The 20,567-nt window shown below is 37.7% G+C and overlaps 1 protein-coding gene across 1 annotated transcript in view; it reads left to right on the plus strand.

The window, feature by feature from the left end:
• LOC149539247 (sec14 cytosolic factor-like) overlaps positions 1-20,567 on the plus strand; it is a 90,752-nt gene that overhangs the window by 41,090 nt on the left and 29,095 nt on the right. Inside the window, exons 2-5 of the mRNA XM_089800574.1 lie at positions 5,779-6,037; positions 6,224-6,260; positions 6,377-6,482; positions 16,745-16,855. Coding sequence (XP_089656700.1) covers positions 5,779-6,037; positions 6,224-6,260; positions 6,377-6,482; positions 16,745-16,855 — 513 coding nt within the window. The remainder of the gene's footprint in view (positions 1-5,778; positions 6,038-6,223; positions 6,261-6,376; positions 6,483-16,744; positions 16,856-20,567) is intronic.

The raw sequence follows: 20,567 nt of genomic DNA on the forward strand, positions 1-20,567 counted from the left end.
AAGTAATGGATAATGAATTCCTTGAAAGAGAAATCAACACTATATGTAGTGATGATTGTATTATTATAGAATCAAATACATGCAATGATATGGAAGCTAATACATGTGATTATATGGAGGTGAATATATGTAATTAGGTGACACTTGGAATACACATGGCAATAGAAAATGATGATGTGACAAATCAAGATGACCTTGTGAGTGATAGAAGAAGAAGATAAGGGAAGCAATGAATCAGCTACAAAACAAGTCTCAAGTGATGGAAATCTCAAGGACGGATCTACTACATATAAAGAAAATGAAAAGCCTTTCCTCCAAAACAAGAGCATACATCTGAACTCCAACATAACTTCAACATATATTGTAACTAATGCAGTTATTTTGGTTATAGAGCTAGTGAATGCATGACACAAAATGAAAGCTTTCATGGATGGAGAAGTAGAAATCATTATAGGCACTTAGCCAGCGTTGTAGATATGGATTCATGGAATCACATAAAGAATATAAGAGAAGTTGTACAAAGAAGAAACAAAAAGAACCAATCTTTCCATGGAGAAAGAAACTTGGCAAAAACAATGAATAAAATGAATCTTTATGGACTTTAAGGAAAAACAATCATAAGAGAAGAACTACAAAAGTTTGGAGAAAGAAGATAACTAAAGGAGAAGATGAAATTAGTGCAAGTGCAACTTTCAGTTCATACACCTCCTAGTTTGTAAAAAGATGAACGAACTCGGAGGAGATATGAGATTATACATTAGTCCCTTGGAGAAAAGAGTGAGATGGTTCTAAAGTGAGATAGTTGATTACATCAAAAAGATTGAAAGGTGATTGCATTGATGTCAAAGTTTGCAAGAGGAACCTTCAGAAAGGCAAATGCATTGATGGAAACACTAGACCATGTAGGAGCATTGAAGAATTCTTCTTAGAGGGAGTACTAGAGAACCTTTAGAAGGGGAGAGCTATATATCTGATGATTAGTTTGTAGATGAAAGTGTGATAATCATCCCTTTGCTATTGATGTCAAAGGGGCAAAGATATTGAAAAAAATAAAACTAGAAGAGAAGAGAAAGTATTGCCATCAATGACAAAGAGGGCGATTGATGGAAAAATTATCATTGATGTCAAAGGATTCCATGAGCATGAATATAACTATAAGTGCATCAATGTCAAAGGTATGAAGAACAAGTCATCATTGAAACCAAATATAAAGAACTGATTAATGGACAACATAAGCATTACTATCTAAGAACCAGACAACATAAATGTGCTATACTATATTTATTACAACTAGACATAATTGACAGCAAAGAGATGAATAGAAGATATTAAAGTTTGAATTGAAGAGTCAAAACTTTTTTTGGCCAACATACAACTAAGATAGTGATCATGTGCAACTTGTAAAGAAACAAATAAATTATTGATTACTGGAAACAACAACATCACTTTAGATGATTAATTAACTATAGCATATATTATCAATATATGCAGATGATAATGAAAGAAGCATTAAAAGAAAGGAGTCAACTCTCCATCTTAAACTTGATAAAAGACATAGCAATGATCAATTAAATAGCAAGGAAAAACAAAAGTTAGGATATATTTGTATGCAGAGATCGTACACAATGACTACATACTATACACAGTCAATTATAATGTATTGAATGGCCAAGCCGGATGAAAGCAATATATATTCAGAAATTGAAATTTGTATTAAAGAAGACGGGACTAGATGAAAGAAAAAGTCAACTTTGAGAGACGATGGCATCCAAACTTAAACACCAAGTATGCAGAGAATGGTAAAATCTTATACAGGTTCAAAGTATATCCTCGATATTCTTTTAAGGTGTGATACATCAGTAGAGATACCTCTATGATGGCAGAGATAATAACAACAGAGAATATGAGCATTGTTTTTGTTTGATTATCCAAGTTGACAATGCGGAAGATGATATGGAAGGTGAGTAAGGAATAATAGAGGTTTGCAGAAAACAAAGTCATTCAACCAAAACTTACGGCAACCTCAACAATCAAAACAATGACGATGAGTATACTAAGGCAAAGATGGTAATATGAAGACAAAACTAATTCACATGGGAGAAGAATTGCTGGCTGTGTATTGAGAAAGGAATAATATCGTAAGAGATTATCATGATCAAAGCTTGTTCGATTAAGTGGAAACGATGATCAAATTAATTATGATGAAGATATCGACAATATTATCAGCATCAGAGTGACCATTGAAACTTGAAAGAACTTGTAAGTTCAATTTGATAAAGCCGATACAATAGAAGCCTTTAGAGTTTGGAGTGGTGCGACTAAGGTTCTTGCGATGGAGATTTTATTGTCAAAACTCAAAACAATAAAATAATACCAAACAGTGATTATGATTGATCAGGCTGCATTAGAGTCAAATACTAAAGTCAACAATAATAGAAATTCTAACATGCGATTAATTAAATGAACAAGTATTTAAATGAAGAGACACTTTCATCAATAATTAATAGGTCACGTGTCTGTCACGTGTCTTATATATGAAGATATAAAAAGAGAATATGTCATTTGCAAAATAAATGGGTGTGTGAGAAGAGTATATGAATAGCTAAAAGAGAGAAAAAGAAGGAATGAGAAGATAAGAATAAAAGGAAGATATATCAGAACAGTAAGAGAAAAGGAGAGAGCATTTAGAGCAGATCGGTTGAGCAGAGGAAATGAACTATATAAGGGTGAAGAAATATAGAAAAGTGCAGATAATTAAAATATATATGCAGATTTTTTAAATCTGATGTATATTAACTTGAGTAAATGACAAGAAGTAATATAATTTAGAAGTACAAGAGTATGAATGGCATTAATGACTGATGTTGATGGAGGTTGAAGCAAGTTTATATAAAGATATTATAAAAGATATACATATATATTTATTTGCAGAATAAGATAAGAAATATTGCTACTCTATTGAAGCCAATATAAAGAAGGGTATTTGCAGAAGTGAATGAGGATATAAGTGTTAGTTTGAAGAAAAGAAGTTTTGAGATAAAAGTATCCATCATCAGTTGAAGATAGAAAGATTCTCAAGGTGGACAACAGTTGATGTGCAGTAGGTTGGTGCTCATGAAGACAAGTAGTAGGAATTGGTACCTCCAGTAGGTTGGTGCTTGCAAAATGTGAGAGTTGGTGCTTCCAATGAGTTGGTGCTCATAAAATAGGGATTGGAGCCTCTAGTAGGTTGGTGCATACAAATCATTGTCAAAGAACAAGTTAATATAAAAAACAATTATTTGTTGTGGTGTTCTCCTGCATTGTGTTTCCACATAAATATTGTGTTATTGTGTTCTTGTGCATCATTGTTTATTTCTGTTATTGAGCCAATTGTTTTTTATTAAAGTTTAAATTGGGAAATGTTATTATTATACTGATTCACCTTACCTCTTAGTATAATCGTGTGCTCTTCCCCCACATCAAGTCTATCTAGATAACACAAACTTTCTAATTGCAATATTTACCATCAAATTGATTGGAGACATAAGACTCCTAACCACCATCTTCCTTTGGCAAGCAGGTTGCCAGTTTGTTAGAAGGTGTTGTTCTCTTATAGTCCACGTTATTCTTTTGTTGGCTCATTTGTGACAGTTTAATGCTAAATTGCTATTACAAGGATGAGAACTAGCTAAACTAGTATGGGCATTTCAACCGGTCCTTGGGTATGGTTTGTTTGGGTATATGCGCATGTATTTGTGTATATATTATATGTTCAAGAAAATTAGAGACTCAGAGGATTGTAAAACTAAATTCATTTAATAGTATGATACTTTATCATTGATGAGTGCCAAATGACAAAATGGTAGTGATATAAATATATATTAAATGCCAATTGATAGTTCAAAATTTTAACATTATGTCATATGCCATATATTATATATCATATATGTATAGTGTATATAGTCATGATATAAACAAAAATTATTACAATTAAAAAAATGATGATAAAAATACTAGCTGTCTTCTATCTTCTTCAGTCATCAAAGGGATCTAGATCAAGACATTATTATTTGCTTCAAGTTCAACATCATTTGAACCCACAACAGTACCACTTCTATTGGGTGCATTATGTGCAAGCTTCTCGTCTTCATCATCATCCACACTGACTCTAGCAAAAATCTTGAATAGATGCATCCAATTTGGTACACTTGGGTTACATCCCAAGGCTTCATTGACCTTTCCTTTTAGTGGTGTTGCTTATGTGATAGAAGATGCACATTGGAATGAACATAAACTAAGTCTTCAACTTTTTTTTGTAGCCACCTGCTTATGCTTCATTGAGTGGATAAAGTAGTATATATTCCAATTTTGTTCTATAGAAGAACTTGTAACTTGTTGAAATTTCAAAGAAACTTAAAAATAAAAAGTGCAAAATAAATTAAAAAATGTTAAGCACTAAAGTCTAAAATACAAAATAAAAAATGTAAAAAAATTTAAAAAACTTGTGATAGAATCTTGATTGCGAGAGGTTATCAGAATAAATAATATTGACCATGGAGGTGCAACCATGTACAGGCATCTACTTTGGATTTTTTGTTAATAGCACAAATTATGATCTTTTCTTGAGATGAACATGCCAAACTTTTTCCTAACATGTTCCATCAGTGCTTCCAAGCACTCCATTGGTTACTAATAACTATAGCACCCAATGCTTCTTGTACCTTCAAAAGTCATCTCAATACAATTGGATGTGATGCAAATCAGGTCTTAGCAACCTAGGATTATGAGAAAATGCCAAGATAAAATATTTGCGCGTTATTGGAATGAGTACATTTGCCTATCTATTTTCAAAATTTTATGTTTTCTATGGAAAACCTTACAATTTTTTTTTTCATATTTACAAACATAGATTAAAATCTCTCCGAGAAGTGGCAGATATCTCTACTTATCATGAAAACTTTTCCAAAACAAGAAAACATAAGGTTTTGTGGCGAGAAATTCAAGTAGAGAAGACCTCAAATTCTTGCCAATAAGTTGGTCACTTCTTTGTGATAAATCATGAACTTCTCGCGATAACTTAACTACTTCTCTTGGGCGACACCAGTAAAACTACAACACCCTGCGATTTGCCCATTCATTGTTTGTTTTGCAAGTTTGAGTGTTTGGAGGAGAGGAGAAGGGTTTCGGTAGAGAGGAATAGTTCTTGGCAGCCTTGTAGATTGATTACAAGTGGATCCAAAGCACATTCCGAATTCACAAGTAAGTTTTCTAAATTCATTTTCTTTTTAATGGGAAGGGGAAGATGAAGATGTAGATCAGTTTCATATTTTACTTCACATTAGTATTTGCTTATCGTTTTTCAAAGACAATTTTCTATTTCTAGTTTGCTTTAGAGTTCAGAGTCTATGAATATGGCTGCTAGCCATTGACATTCCACATGAGGATGCAACTTTGTTACATATTGCATTTATGTGTATCTAGATCAGCTTGTTTGGATTGTTTACCCATTTACTACCTCATTAGATGCATATCCTTAGTGAAATTCGCAAAATAATGCATTTCTAATTAAATTTACGTCATTTAAAAAATTCCTGATATTTTCCCAAGAAGTTGCCGATTTATCTCCAATATTTGCCGAGAGCTATTTTTTGCCTTGCCGATAAGTGGCAGAGAACGAGATTTTGTACTATGTTTATAACTGTAGTTTTCGTGCATTCTTACATAAATAATATCCAATTTTAACATGCTATTTATTCATACTCCACAATATAATTAATAGTGTTAACTTTTATGCAGGTTGTGGATGACACTACTTTGTGGCGTTTCTTATATGCTCGAGAATCAAATGTGCAAAAAGCTAGTGAGCTATATCTGAAGTACAGAAAATGGAGAGAAACTTTTGTACCACTTGGCTATATCTCAGAGACAATGATCTCAAATGAACTTACGAAAAACTTGATATGCATGCAAGGATTTGACAGAATAGGAAGGCCAATCGCAGTTGTTCAGTTTGCAAGGCACAAACCTTGCCATAAGACTTTAGATGATTTAAAACGTAGGTTACATTCTCAATTGCTGCTAACATGTTTCAGCGGCTAGTTAAAATTTTAAGATCTCTAACATATGGTTAAAACAAATTGAGTAACCTTTACCCTGTCACATTTACCTGCAGTAATTTTTCAAGTCATTTAATAATATATTGTTCCTGTATAGTTTTAACTTTTTAATAAATGTTGTGCAGGTCTTCTTGTCTATAGTTTTGACAAAATGTCTGCTAGGTATTCCTCTTTTCAAGTCACTTATTTCTGTTGGTCAATTAAATAATGTAATACTAGTCTATTCCAATTACTATTTAAATGTTTAATAAGATATTTGTATTTGAGAAATTATACAGCACACAAGGAGGGCAGGAAAGCTTTTCCATCATAGCAGATCTTGATGGTTGGACGTTCAGGCATGTAGACATTCGTGGAGGCCTTGCAGGTGTTGAAATATTACAGGTTGTATTCCAGAGGCTTAGATGCCCACATTTTTTACCAATATGCATTGAGGTTTTTATTCTATCAAAGACATAATGAGATTCCTCTGCAAAATGCCTGTATTCTGTATGTTTTTACGGGGTGTAACTATGCCCCATTGTTGCCTGGTGCCTATTTGTTTACTCTCCATATTCTTATTATAAACTTCCTGTGCATGCTTGCTTTAAACTTAAGAAGGCATCCTATTTGAAGCCTTAAAGTCAATAAACTTGATGCCAAGATCATAACCTGTATATTCAAAATACATTGTTGTATTGGGCAGTTTTATTCATGCATTGCTCGGTCATAATTGCAGTATTACACCAGGTTCATCCTATTGAACACAAAAAAATAGCCGTTGTGCATTTATTCTGTTATGCAATATACATAAGGAATAATACAAGCTTGAAAATGTATAAGATGGTTATATTCTATGTGAGGAAAAGTATAGAAGTCAAACCAATTGATGTATGGACACCATATTCAAATCTTAGTGTATCTATATAAATTATTGAAGGAAGTCAGAGAAAAATTGAAGACTGCATGTTATGCAGCAGACATCCAAGGTCAAATCAAGGAGTATTTTGATCATCATATGTTACTGTTTAGAGAAATTAATTATTCTGCTCCATATGATACTATGCATATCTTAATGTCTCCCATAAAAGAATGTAACTAGTGTTAATTACACATGGCCAAACATGTACAAAACACCACGAGTGTAAATATCAAGCTGTCTTTATAAATCCCACCTATCTCCAATATTATGTTATGTATTGAGAAACAAATGCTCCAGTGCAAGAAAATGCAATTGTCGACTGTCATACTCTGACAACTCATGGAGATGTAGGTGGAGGCAATTCTGATTGTCACTTGTACATGGGAGGTTGCTACTGCTTCTTTGTACAAGGATGAAATTTCAAACCGTGGGGGTCATAAGGCTAGTTTGGTTGTGCTCGTGGGTGTGAATAGGTGGAAGTTATTATCAACTGGCCAAGGTTCCATTTGAGTGCACTCTGGCAGTTCCTGGCTTTTACTTGAGAGCTCCTGATGTGACCCGTTCCCTTGATGGTTGGCCACAATTGACTGGGAAATAGGGATTTGTTGAACAGAAACAATAGATTGCTTCACATCTTGCAGCATTATCTTGGATTATACAGATTACTATAGTTTATAAAATTGCAACTTGCAAAACTCAAGGGGCCCATTTTTTAACCCATACTCAATAACTTGGCAAAAACTTTCCAAAACTTGGCCAATGACTGTAATCTTCTCTACTTGATTGAAAATGTTCAACATCCTTCGGTCCACAAAAAACTATAGAGGTTTAATTACCCTCCCATGTTCACATATGTCCTTGACTGGAAGGTGTGCCCTATCTGGGCTGTGACTGGAAAATGTGCCCATCAAATTGCCTTTTATTGATACTTGGCATGTACATGGTTGAGGGTGTCTTGGTACAGTGTAATTCCTTCAATGTAACCACAGCTTTGAGCGAGTATTTTGTTGGCTTTTGCCCTGTTTCTGCGTGTTAACTTGCTGATTTTCTGCAAAAGTGTCCCTGAGTTTTTGGGTGAGTGACATGAGAGTGATTTCTATTTTTGGAGCACACTGCATATGCGAGGAAATTGTCATGCTTTGGGAAACTACAGAAGATTAATGAAAGTGGCAGTGGTATAGTAAATTGTCATATCTGCATGTTTTGGTTTATGTAGTATAGAATTGTCATATCTTTGAATGGTTTGCTGGGTCAAATACCAATGGAATAGGTGTCATTAGGTTTGAAGGCATTACTAATTAAAACCTAACCAAGTAACTTGGGAAGCACCACGATAAAAGTTGCTAACTCCATAAGAGAGAAAGTAGTCAACTCCATATGATAGAAATTAGACATGCCTTGGAAATTACAAAAGAGCTAGATGCAAGTGTTGGTGATGTGACAAATTGTCACACATGCATAGTTTGGTTTATTGTATTTAATATAGTTATTTCAGCCTCGATGATTTTTCTTAACCTTACTTGAGGATATGCAAGTTTATGATAACATAGAATTAGTTCTTTCCCCTTGTATTAAATTTTTTGGCATCAATGTTCCCAAACATAGCTAAATTGTGGGGTCAGAAATGGGGAGGAGGGGCAGGGGTGAAGAGACATTGGGAAGACATTTTAATTTTGTCACTTGTTTAGGATGGGAGGATAACTAGGAACTTCTTGATTATTCTTGTGGTCCTTTAGCATCTCTCATGTTGATAAATCTAGATCTTTGGGATGTTCTAGGGGATTTTCATGTCTGTTTGAGATGCTCTTGCCTCTTGTGTAGGACATTTGGGGCTCCTATAGAAACTTTGAACCTTAATGAGGATGTTAAGGTCACATTGGGAGATTCATGGGATACCTGGCTTGCTAAATGTGTTTGTCCAGCTTGTGTTAGCCAACTGGATGGTTCCGGCGATATTTTGTATTCTGTAGCCGACGGTCCGGTGGTGTTTCTGTAGCCGACGGTCCGGCGGTGTTTCCGTATTCTGTAGCGGACGGTCCAGCGGTAAATAGTTTGTAGCGGATAAAATAATTGTGGCCGACGGACTCCTTCGGGAAGGTTCGGCGGTAGTATTTATATCCCGTCTGGGATCATTGTAAATATTGAATCTACTATTGCGAATATAATTCTGCTGTTCGTGTTCATTGTCTGTATGCATTCATTTGCTTTACCTGTACGGTAAACATTTGGCGCCGTTGCCTTATGAATCTGGAAGGTGGGAGGAATGAAGATTAATGCCAAATCAGCTTAACAAGGATTGGAATAAGGCGAAGGGAAAAGATGGAATCCGTATTGCGCAAGAGAATTTAATTCTGGCACAGCAAGCTGAACGCCGACGAAGATTTCGGAAGATTGCCGACGGAAACCGAAGTGCAGAGGAATTGTTGGAGGAGACTCGGCAGCGGGTGGAATTGGTGGAAGAAGCACGGGAGGAGTTCTTGAATTTGTGTTCGCCGAGGGAAGAAAATTCAGACGGGAGAGCATCAACTCGCACGGCTCGCAGTGCCGACGGAAGACGAGCGTGGAGTGACCTCTTCGTCCAGGATAGACTTCCGCGGGAAACAATTTCGGAGGATCCTTCGTCTTCACCAAGGTTCGCAGCTGTCGACACCTCCAGTGTAGGAGTGCAGACCGCCGGTGTGGGAGTGCAAACCTCCGGTGTGGGAGACCAGTCCGCCGGTGTGGGAGTACAGACTGTCGGTGTGGGAGTCCACACTGCCGGTGTGGGAGTGCCGACCATTGTAGGAGTGCAGATCTCCAGAGTTATGGCGCGACCCAAAGAAAAATTACCGAAATTTGAAGGCGATGGTACAGCCGACCCCCTCCGACATTGTAAGACATGTGAGATGATCTGGCGGGCAAATGGAATCACAGATGCCGACGAATGGGCCAGGCAATTTCCGGCAACCCTACGGGGTGTCGCGATTGATTGGTTTTCGGATATGGATCCGCAGAAGCTGGATACATGGGATAACATTAAAAAGGAGTTCTTGGCGGAATTTAAACTCTTACGGGATGATAATGAAATTGCAGCGGAAATTTTCAATACCAAGCAAGGGAAGCACGAAACTGTCCGTGTCTACGCCAGGAGATTGAAAGACTTAATAAACAAAATGGAAAGCAAGCCAGCGGACGGATTACAGAAAAGATGGTTTGTCGACGTCCTACGCTCGAAGTTGTGGAGGAAAATGAAAATTGTGCCATCGTCATCATATGTGGATGCGTATAACAGAGCATTGGATCTTGAAAGTGAACAGAAGACAAAGAAGAAGAAAACTAGCTCATCTGATTCTGATGACGACGAGCCTGCCGGAGATGATAGCAGCGATGACGAAGGCAACAGTAAGAAAGTTTGGGCCCTACAGAAGGATATGATTCGCATGATGAAGGAGTTTAAAAATATGCAGAAGGAGCCAAAAGGAAGTGAACTGTGGTGCATAGAATGTAAGACCGACGGCCATACTAAAGGATCGTGTCCAAAAAACCAATTTTGTGACATTTGTCAGATCATGGGCCATTCAACAAAAGACTGCCCCTTTAACATGAAGACAAGAGGATCTCCGCAGGTGTTTCTCACACAGGAGGCTTCCCCGTCGGGTAGTAGCGGAAACACGAATACTGCCGGTGCTACATCTGGAGGATATAGGAATAATAATAGAGGGCAAAATAATAACAATAATAACAATAATAATGGGAGCCGAAGTCGAACTCAGTATGATGCAAACGGACGGCTGATCATTCAATGCCGAGCGTGTAATTTGTGGGGTCATTTTGCGCGGGATTGTACAGTGGCAAACACACCGAAATTATTATGCAGATGGTGCGGACCCGGCGATCACGAAGATTCCAAGTGTCCCAAGGCTGGAGTAAACTTGATCACTGTTGGCACGGATGTAGAGGAGGTTCTGGCAATTACACGGAGGCAAGCGGAGGAAAAGAGAAAAGTGGGGGAAGCGCAAGCGGACATTGCAAAGGCATCGTCGGCGGGAACATCTTAGTTGAAGGATATCACCGGCACCTTGGCAAGGAACTTCGCAGAACAAAACATTGTACGACAGATCTTACAAACGGAGATACCAGTCAAGATAAGTGACCTTCTTCTCACAATGCCCCAGTTACGGATGGCTATTTTGAATCATACACCGTTTTCGAAAACACCGAAGGACACAGGAAGGAATAGTAGGGAAGTGATGACAACAGACCCAATGCTGCTGGCACTCACCTCCGGACGGCATCCGACGGTCGTCAAGATGGGGATTTTGGGAAATGTTTTGACAGAGACAATTGTTGACGGAGGGTCCGGCGTGAATGTGTTGCTGAAGGATACTTGGAAGAAGTTGGGAAAGCCGACGCTGTGGCCACCTGCATTTCAGTTGCTCACGGCAGACCAACATGGAATCAAACCGTTGGGAATTCTGAAAGCGCAACCGGTAACAATTGGTACGCAACCATTTTTATTGGATTTTGTGGTCATTCCATTAAAAAGAAAAGGCTATGATGCTATTCTGGGACGGGATTGGTTGGTGCAAGCAAAAGTAAAACATGATTGGAAACGCAATACCCTATCAATGGAGCGCGGAGGCAAAAGATTCATAATTGACCTGCACACGCAAATGGTTAGCGAGGAGGCAGCATTGTCGGATTCTGACAGTGAAGGCGAGAGTGATGACGAAGGAAAGAGGAGAATGGAACCGGATGAAGGAGTATTGAGACTTGATGGAGGATCGAATGACGACGACCTGGACTCGGTGAATGGCCTTTACCATTGGCAGATAGAAGACTACGAACTCTTTCCGAGTTGTAATATGCTAAGGGTCGACGAAGATGAGAAAAATGAGGAAAACGAATGTCCGGAGGAATGCAGGGAAGTGGAAGAAGGAAAAGCTGCCATGGTTGAAGCTGAGGGGAAGAACATACAGTCTGAACACAGAAAAACGAAAAATCCCACTGTCCGGTACATGGTGAATGGACCGCGTGGAAAGAAAAGGTTACACCGCAGCATAAAATTAGTGGAAGGGCATCGATAGCAAGGAAATAATCTAGTTGCGCGACGACTGCAGGCACAGTGGGTGACGGGGGTGGCACAGAACAAACGTAAGGCATACGACGGTCAGAATGAAATCAAAGTGGAAAAGTTTAAGGGCAGATGGGTTGGGCCATATCAGATTCGGAAGGTCGGCGACAATGGAGCGATCAGATTGTCAACTTTGGACGGGCAGAAGATACCTCCGGTAGTCAACAGATCCAAATTCAAAATATATGGTGCCAGGAAGACTCCGTCGCTGTCACAGGACGGCCAGCTGACTCCGTCGTCGTTGCAGAATGGCGACGCCTGGAGGCAAAATGGAGGTACCTCTGTTAGTTGATTTCTTTTAAATAAATAAATTTAAAAAAAAGAAAAAAGAGCAAAAAAAAAAAAAAAAAAAGAAAAATTGAAAAAAAAAAAAAAAGAATGAAAAATTAAAAAAAGAAAAAGAAAAAAAAAGCCGCGGACAGAAAGGCCCCGCGGGCAACAGTTGTCTGTGGCCGATGAAAGAAAGGCTCCGCGGGCAAGTATACCTGCGAGCGTCGAAGTTGGAGGCCTCGCGGCCAACAGCTGTCCGCGGCCGGCGAAAGAAAGGCCCCGTGGGCAAGTATACCCGCGGGCGTCGAAGTTGGAGGCCTCGCGGGCGTCGAAGTTGAAAGCCCCGCAGGCAATAGCTGGGCCGGGTTAATATTTTTTTGCAAGAAAAAACACGGAGTAAAATAGCAGACTGAAGAGTAGCTGTGGTGGCATGCAATTCTGCAATCGGGGGCGTGACAAGGAGGAAGTGAAATAGTAAAGGGCGAAGGGACTAGTATGGGCGACTGCAGAGGATTTAGTGCGCAATAAGCCTGCCGTTCTGTCACATTCTGAGGACATTGAACTCTGGAGATTTGCCTTTATCATTGTCTGCCAGGCACCTGAAGAAGGCAAAAGCTCGAGCCATCTTCAAGCTCGGTTCAGAACAAGATTCTTTGCATAATATTGCTGATCTCATGGACGCTGGCTACTTTACACTTTCTTTCCTTCACAAGGGCCAACTTCCTCCCCATAGTATTATCTAGTATTTGAATGATTCAACAGCACGTCCGGATCAAAGTATTATCTTCAAATTTCTTTGCATCAAGCAATCAGTTTGAAAATTTCTTTGCGGGCGTAGAAGTTGGAAGCCCCACGGGCAACAAACGGTCTACGAGAGAAGAAGATAAAGCCCCGTGGGCTCTCAAGCGATCACGTCTTCGCCACACAGGCCGCGGGTAGAAAGATTAGCCGCGGGTCAAGAAACTTCAACTTCCTCCGCCAGTCAGAGTTTCTCCTCTGCGGGGAAATAGAGACATAAAGAAGAGTTCTTGTTCTGCCAGAAGGAGTGTGTGCAGAGGGATTTGTGGTGGATTGTAGAGGAAGCAGTAAAAAAAAAAAAAAAAACGATGACAGAATCAAGTTGTTTAGAATGAGTGACAGATGATGCCAAAGGGAAGGGGACACATCCGTGGTTGCCAGAAAGAGTGCAGAATCGGCAGATAATGACAGAAATTGTGTGTTTCGTGCATTTTTGTGTGGGTTTCGAAGTGCTAATTTGGTCTTGGCGGCGAGGGGCGCTGCCCCAGGACCCCGCCGGGGGCGTTGCCCCCTGGACCCCCAGTCGTGGCGGATATCAGTCGTGGGAGTCTGACCAGTTGAGAAGAGTTGAAGTTGCTACAGGCATGGACTTTCTGTGTACCAGAGGCAGTGGGAGCAGGTGTTGGCTGTGAGGCTGTCTTGGTGGATGCGTGGAGAGCTCGGGAGGAGCTGATCATCCAGTTGGAGGCAGTGTAGCGATACTTGGCTTAGGGTACCGAGGAATTGAAAACAGAGAAAGCAGCGCAGGTGGCTATCAAGGTCAGCTTGAGGAGACAATATTGTGTTAGCAGAGGCTACAGATGTAACGGGATGAATGTGGAAGTGATGTGACAGAAGCAGATTTCTCTTGTTGTAGTCACTCTGTTAATGTATTTTGTTTGTTAATTTGTCTCAGATATTTTGTCAGTCGTCAGGAGACGACTTTTCTTTTTGGGAAGGATGGTGTTAGCCGACTGGATGGTTCCGGCGATATTTTGTATTCTGTAGCTGACGGTCCGGCGGTGTTTCTGTAGCCGACGGTTCGGCGGTGTTTCTGTATTCTGTAGCGGACGGTCCGGCGGTAAATAGTTTGTAGCGGATAAAATAATTGTGGCCGACGGACTCCTTCGGGAAGGTTCGGCGGTAGTATTTATATCCCGTCTGGGATCATTGTAAATATTGAATCTACTATTGCGAATATAATTCTGCTGTTCATGTTCATTGTCTGTATGCGTTCATTTACTTTACCTGTACGGTAAATAGCTTGCCATTATAAAACCCAACACTACTAAACAAATTTCAATGAGTTAGGGGAACTCCTATGCCTTGACCCCTGGTAGCCCTCCTTGTGTCATCTTTTGAAATTTGGGAGTCCCTCTAGCCATCTTTTTAATATGATTCCTTATCCCTTTGCATCCTTATCCCAAAAAATTGATGAGATATAGATTTCACCGTAACTTTATCCTTTCTAAGTGGCTAAGTTGTGAATTCTTCATTCTTAATTTGTCAATCTAGGATTTGCATGATTGATGGATTCAGTGTGTGACTTTCTTCAATCCATATGCTTTTCAAGACATCTTGTTCAATATTCTTAATGCTGCTCTAAACCCTTAAATTTCTTTTGTAAAGTTTCTTATATAGTTTTGATCTTTCACAATTATATAAGCTCTCCTATACCTCCATCTCAGGTTTTGCTAGGAGATTGACACTTAACACTATTCTATGTGAACTCACTATCATGGAGAAAAGTTTCAACTTGTCAATCGAGACTAGGGTAACTTACTTCTGTTGTGCTCTTTAAGTTGTGTATACTTCATCTCTTTCTGTAAGAGATCGCCCTCTCAATTCAACATGATTTTGAGAATGATTTTCATCTTCAAATGCCAATTTACATGAGATATGCCTGCTTGAGGCTTAAAATCTTAACATGACATCCAATGTTGCGATTCCTACCTATAAACATCCTATTGTTGACCATTTTTTAGTTTATTTCCATTTACCCATATAATAAGTTAACTAATCTGCTTATATTAGTTAATTGATAATTGCACGGTTCTTGTCATTTCCTCCCTCAGAAGAAAATCTCTGCATGATTTTGATAACTCTTAGGAAAATCTGACTTAGATAATCACATGATTTCTCTCAGTAGGGTGCCTTTGTAGCTACTGTTGGCAGAGTGCCTTTGTGGTCAGCAAGGTAAATATTTCCTTTTGTGATTGACGTTGAACATCAACCATGTTGTATCTTCCATACAGTTGTTGAAAAATGAGAATATTAGTGAAGGATGATTGATAGAAATCACCTCAAAATGAGAAAGTTTATACAACTCGAGCTTGCAGGAAGACGAAGGCTCAAGGGAATTTTCCTAGTCACTTGGATAATAATATAGGGTTTGTACCTGATGGGCATCAACTTTTGATATTTTTAAAATTTTGAAACCTCTGTTTATCCAAGAAAAACCTTGTGAGGTCACCTAATTGGTAAGAATGAGGTACTTAATGATGATCATAAAGCATGTTGAAAAATTTGGCTTAGAGTTTGCTGTAATAATATGAATTTGTGACGCTTGACCAAATGTTGTACAAATGAAGAATTTCTCTCTTGTCCTTTCTTTTTATGGGATGTGCTTAGATTCTAGATCTCAAAGAACTGCAACCCATTACAAAACTGGATAGGAGAGCACACTTACGAAGAAGAGCAATTGTAGCATGGAAAAATTTGTAACTAACTAGGTGTAGTTTGATCATCATTGTCTGAATGAAATAAAATGGATAAGCACAATTGTAATCTGGAAGTCAAAGGTGGCCTCTTTCTTTGTATTAAATGATCCTTCTACTTATTTTTATTCCTACGTATGAGGCTGTGACACTCTTTTCCATTTAAGGCACTGGTTTTTTCAACAATGACATGTATCTCTGTTGGGTGGCATAATGTAAGGCTATGTTTTGCTCACTGAGGACTTGTTTGTTTGCTTCTGTGAGGGACTTCTCAGTAATGCACGTGTATATTGTGGTATGTGTTATGTTTTAGTTTCTTAATTCTGCATTTCTCTACTTGCACTTGCTTTGATTTTTAAAAATTAAGTACACTTTCTTTGTCTGGAGAGTAATCTTGAAACAATTGCACAAGTTTATATTGGCCGTAAGCCTAAGGATATGGCTGGAAGTTTTTGATGAGATGATTTCTGAGTATATTATATGACATGTTTGGCAAGAGCAAGGTTGCTGATTTATGAAACATTTTCTGGCAGTACATGCAAAAAGGTTACTAACTGATTAAAATGAATTTTAATGAGAGCCCATTGATCACCAAAACATGTTGTGAGAAATTAGTGAACTGTTTTTGATTATAACAAATTGCATACATAATAAATCATAGCATTCAATTATGTAAATTGAGGCAATGAGGAATCAATCTCTTGATTTATCCCGAACAATTTTTGCTTCCTAATTTTCATATATTTGTTGCATGCAATAAAATGAAAAATCAATCTAATCCTATTGTGCCAAAGTTTAGAAAGACAAAACATGGCATATCAGTTTAGGCATTCATTGATTATAAACTAATGCACCTGAAATGTGACAGGATTACTATCCAGAGCGTTTAGGGAAGTTATACTTCGTGCATCTCCCATATATATTCTGGGCAGCATGGAATATAGTATATCCTTTTATTGACAAAAGGACACGGGAAAAGGTACCTATTACTTGAAACTATGCAATTAAATTGATGATCATAGCATTGTATGAGGAATCTCTCTTCTCTCTCTAAAAGGTATATCAACTTTACCAAAAATAATTAAGTCGTTTAAACAAATTATCATTAAGATTAGAATTGTGGAGTGAATTTTAGCTCCCAAGCATGAATGGCTTTTAGCCTTTTATAGCATCATAATGCTTTAACAAATTTTCTATCCTTGAAAGCTTTTCCCCTGGTAATAATGTCTGTTGCTCCTGCTAATTAACCAAGGGACCAACCTAATCTTGATTTTCAAAATTCAACCTAAAATATGCAGGGATTGGTGGTGGTCTTACCCATTTTTTTCCATACTTTATCAGGCATTATATCCACATTACACCCACTATCACTCAAAGCATTGAGAACCATGTGTCTAACCTTGATGCTTATCTTTGGGACACCTTTTCCTCGTAATAATGCATTCCATTCTCTGTCGGCTTTGTTATTTCCTCTGAAGATTTTTCTGGTCAGGCCATTAGTAGCTTTTTATTCCATTTCCATCAGTCAAAGATGCAAACTATTGAATTGGACCATTAAAAAAAAATCTTCTCTCATCTTTTCTAGTGTGGTAATCCCATCCAAGTTTTTGATGGTGGTGTGATTTCATAAACCCTCCCCATATTATCTGATTGATTGCTCGTGTCTTTTATAAAGTGAATCTCATTTGGCATTTTCTGTTTTTAAATTTGCATATCTAATGTGTTCTCTTTTCTGCCTCAGTAACCAGAAGCAATTGTTTGTCATCGTCATCTTGTTCAATTTTTGGCACGTTTGTTGCTTTTAGTTTTGGTTGATTGTAGTCTTCATTATTGGTTAGCCCACAAAGTACATAGCTTTGGTACTTGTTGGTTCATTAGGGTATTTGTTTGAGAAGCGTCCTATTTATTTAACCTCATATTGGGATTATGGGTTTTCCTTGCTTTATGTGAGTGGATTCTTGGCTTTCTACTTATGATGCTACTATTACATGACATGAGGTATGTTGGTAAACCAACCACTTGATGGTGCGTATTATTCTATCATACAGGTTTTCCTTCTGTTTTTTCAAAGTTGAACAAGCATCTTTTATTGAAAGTTTGCACACTGCAAATCATCCAATTTTGCAAGGGTATTCATTCTGCTTGTGCTTTTGGGTTAGATATTTTCAAAGTAAAACACTTAAGTATTGGCTTTTTTTACTTGTACCATTTTTTAATCTTTCTTATTCAATCAATATGTTTCTTTAATTTTTTTTATTCGATTTCTGGGATCTATTTATGATACCCCAGCAGCCGAAGAACATTTAAAAAGAGAGCAAAAAATATGACACCTATTAAAACAACCCCAATAGGGCAGAGCAGGCCAAGGAAATGTGCCCAAAAGCTTGATCACCAAAATCAGGCTAGGTTTTTTATACAAGATTGGAGGAATATATGAAACCACTAGATTTAACACCATATGAAAAACAATCTGAAGTAGAAGTCTATCGATTAGGGGAATGGATGATGAGTGCTGATGCAAGGAGGATGCTCAACAATTTCTAGAGACTCCAAAGGTAAATACTTCTTAATTGATAATTGTGACAAACAGGCACCCTTAAACCAGGGAGCCTTCTTCTGATTTTTGGTTTCCATCAAGGCAAATGCACCCCCACATGATGGACCTGGAAACGAGCTTTCATCTAAAATATTTGTTTTCACAATCAACAATTTGTTTCCAAAAGCGGTTCTCCACTCATAACCATGTTTCATTTTGGAGTTCTTCGTTCAGTTCCCTCTAGTTCCTCACAAAAGTGGAGTGTCAAACCAGCAGTTTTCAAGCCTAAAGAAAGGAATTGATCTAGAGTGTTACTGATACTATATTAACAGAAATGTACAAAACTGTAGATGAAGATAAGGAAGTTATGCCCAAATTGGAAGGACAAAAAGGGTTTCCTTCAGTGGGTTCAAGCTAGAACCTATTAAAGATTGTAGCTGCGATAGAGATCTGTATCTCTCAAAATCTAGACGTTATTACTGTGTTGATCACCTTCAGCTGAAAATGACATTGATTGATATATAAAAAATGACGTGTCATTCACATGCATTGAGGGATGAATTTTCAAAGAGTTGTAATTAATTATAGGAGTTATGGGAAATTGAAGAGACTTTCGATTGTTATGTGAAGGGTCTCTTTATTGGTTATATATTTTCACTTCAAGCGAAATGATTGTGCACTTGAACTTTTATGATCAGTAAAATGATATATTTTTGTGTGGCTGGGTTTTTCCCTTCATTCTAGAAGGGTTTTCTCAAGGTATTTCTGGTGTTTATTGTTTTAGTTTTGGCTTTTTATTATTGTTGTTTATCATCTTTATTTTTTGGGCTTTAGATTTAATAGAACCAAGGCTTTATGATTTAGACATTTTTAAGCTAGAACTAAGGGCCTTTTTACAATATTAGAGACATAACTTCTAGCTATTTATAGAGTACAACAAAAGACCCTTAAGCACTAGGAAATATTTCTAGCATATCCTAAAGATCAAAGTGTTAGGTTTGAGGATAAATGTGCAAATCAAGCTCAGTTGGGAATTCTTACTCTTCTTGCAAAACATCTTTACCTAGGGATAAAGTTGGATAGGAGATCAAGTAAGAGATGGGACCAATTCATCATAATTGAGTCTCTTGTGCCATAGAAGCTTTCTTAGGAAGAATCTTATGAAGATTTGAGTTTTTAGTCAAACCCTAGAAGTCAAAGGAGCCTCACCTAGAACTCAAAGACTGAAAGATCATGTGAATTGTTAGCTGAGCCTGGCTTGTGGGGAATGATGGGAGAAGTAGATGCATAATCTTTTTGTTAGGTGTGGCTACAGGACTGGAATCATTTTGTAGTTGCAACATTGGGGATGGAAGTGATTGGGGTAATGAAATCCATACAAGAAGGTATGTCATTAGGGAAGAAAGCTATAGTCTTATAGCAGAAGAAACAATCGGATTAAATTTGCACTTGTACAAGTGGAAGTATGTGTTTTCATCAATTTTGACATCACAAAATTGTGGTAACCCTACGCAATTTTCTCATGGATTTGTAGGTGCATCCTCTTTGTTTTAATGTAATAGTAAAGTGTCATGAAGACAATTCATCATCCCTAAGTTGTTTTTCATGTAACTATATTTGTGTGTTCTTTTTGAAAATTTCCGTAAAATTAAATCCCCAATCCTTGTTAGTAAGAGCTTTTTGTCACTTACTACAAGCACTTGATTTTTGGCAACTTCCTCATATTTTCTTTTTTTTGGTTGTAAATAGTATCGAGTTTCTATTTTGCCCTATGATAATAGCCCTTACCATTCTACTCGTTTTGAGCTAACATAGGCCTCAAACGGAGTTGTCTAGCTCAAGTTATAAAGGAAAAGGTGGGGTTTTCTTAGCGCGACGAACATGTCTCATCAAAAAAATCCTCCAAAAGAGGGCTTTTTATTGGCAGTTACACAAAATAAAAATATTTTTAACATCTAAAGTGAATTTTGACATCCATTTTAAAAATTCAGCAAATTCTAAGTTTAATTGACTAGAGTTTTTAATGTTTTAATGAAAATTGTCTTTTTCTAGTCTATTTTCATATTACTTTATTGAAAACTATAGTTGTTTATTAAATTTAATTACGCGGGACACTTAAAATGCATAAAGGTGGGGTTTAATCACCTTACAAAAA

Source organism: Cupressus sempervirens, chromosome 9 (assembly GCF_028749045.1).
Source record: "Cupressus sempervirens isolate cs-2001-9-10 chromosome 9, ASM2874904v1, whole genome shotgun sequence".
NCBI classification, from domain to species: domain Eukaryota; kingdom Viridiplantae; phylum Streptophyta; class Pinopsida; order Cupressales; family Cupressaceae; genus Cupressus; species Cupressus sempervirens.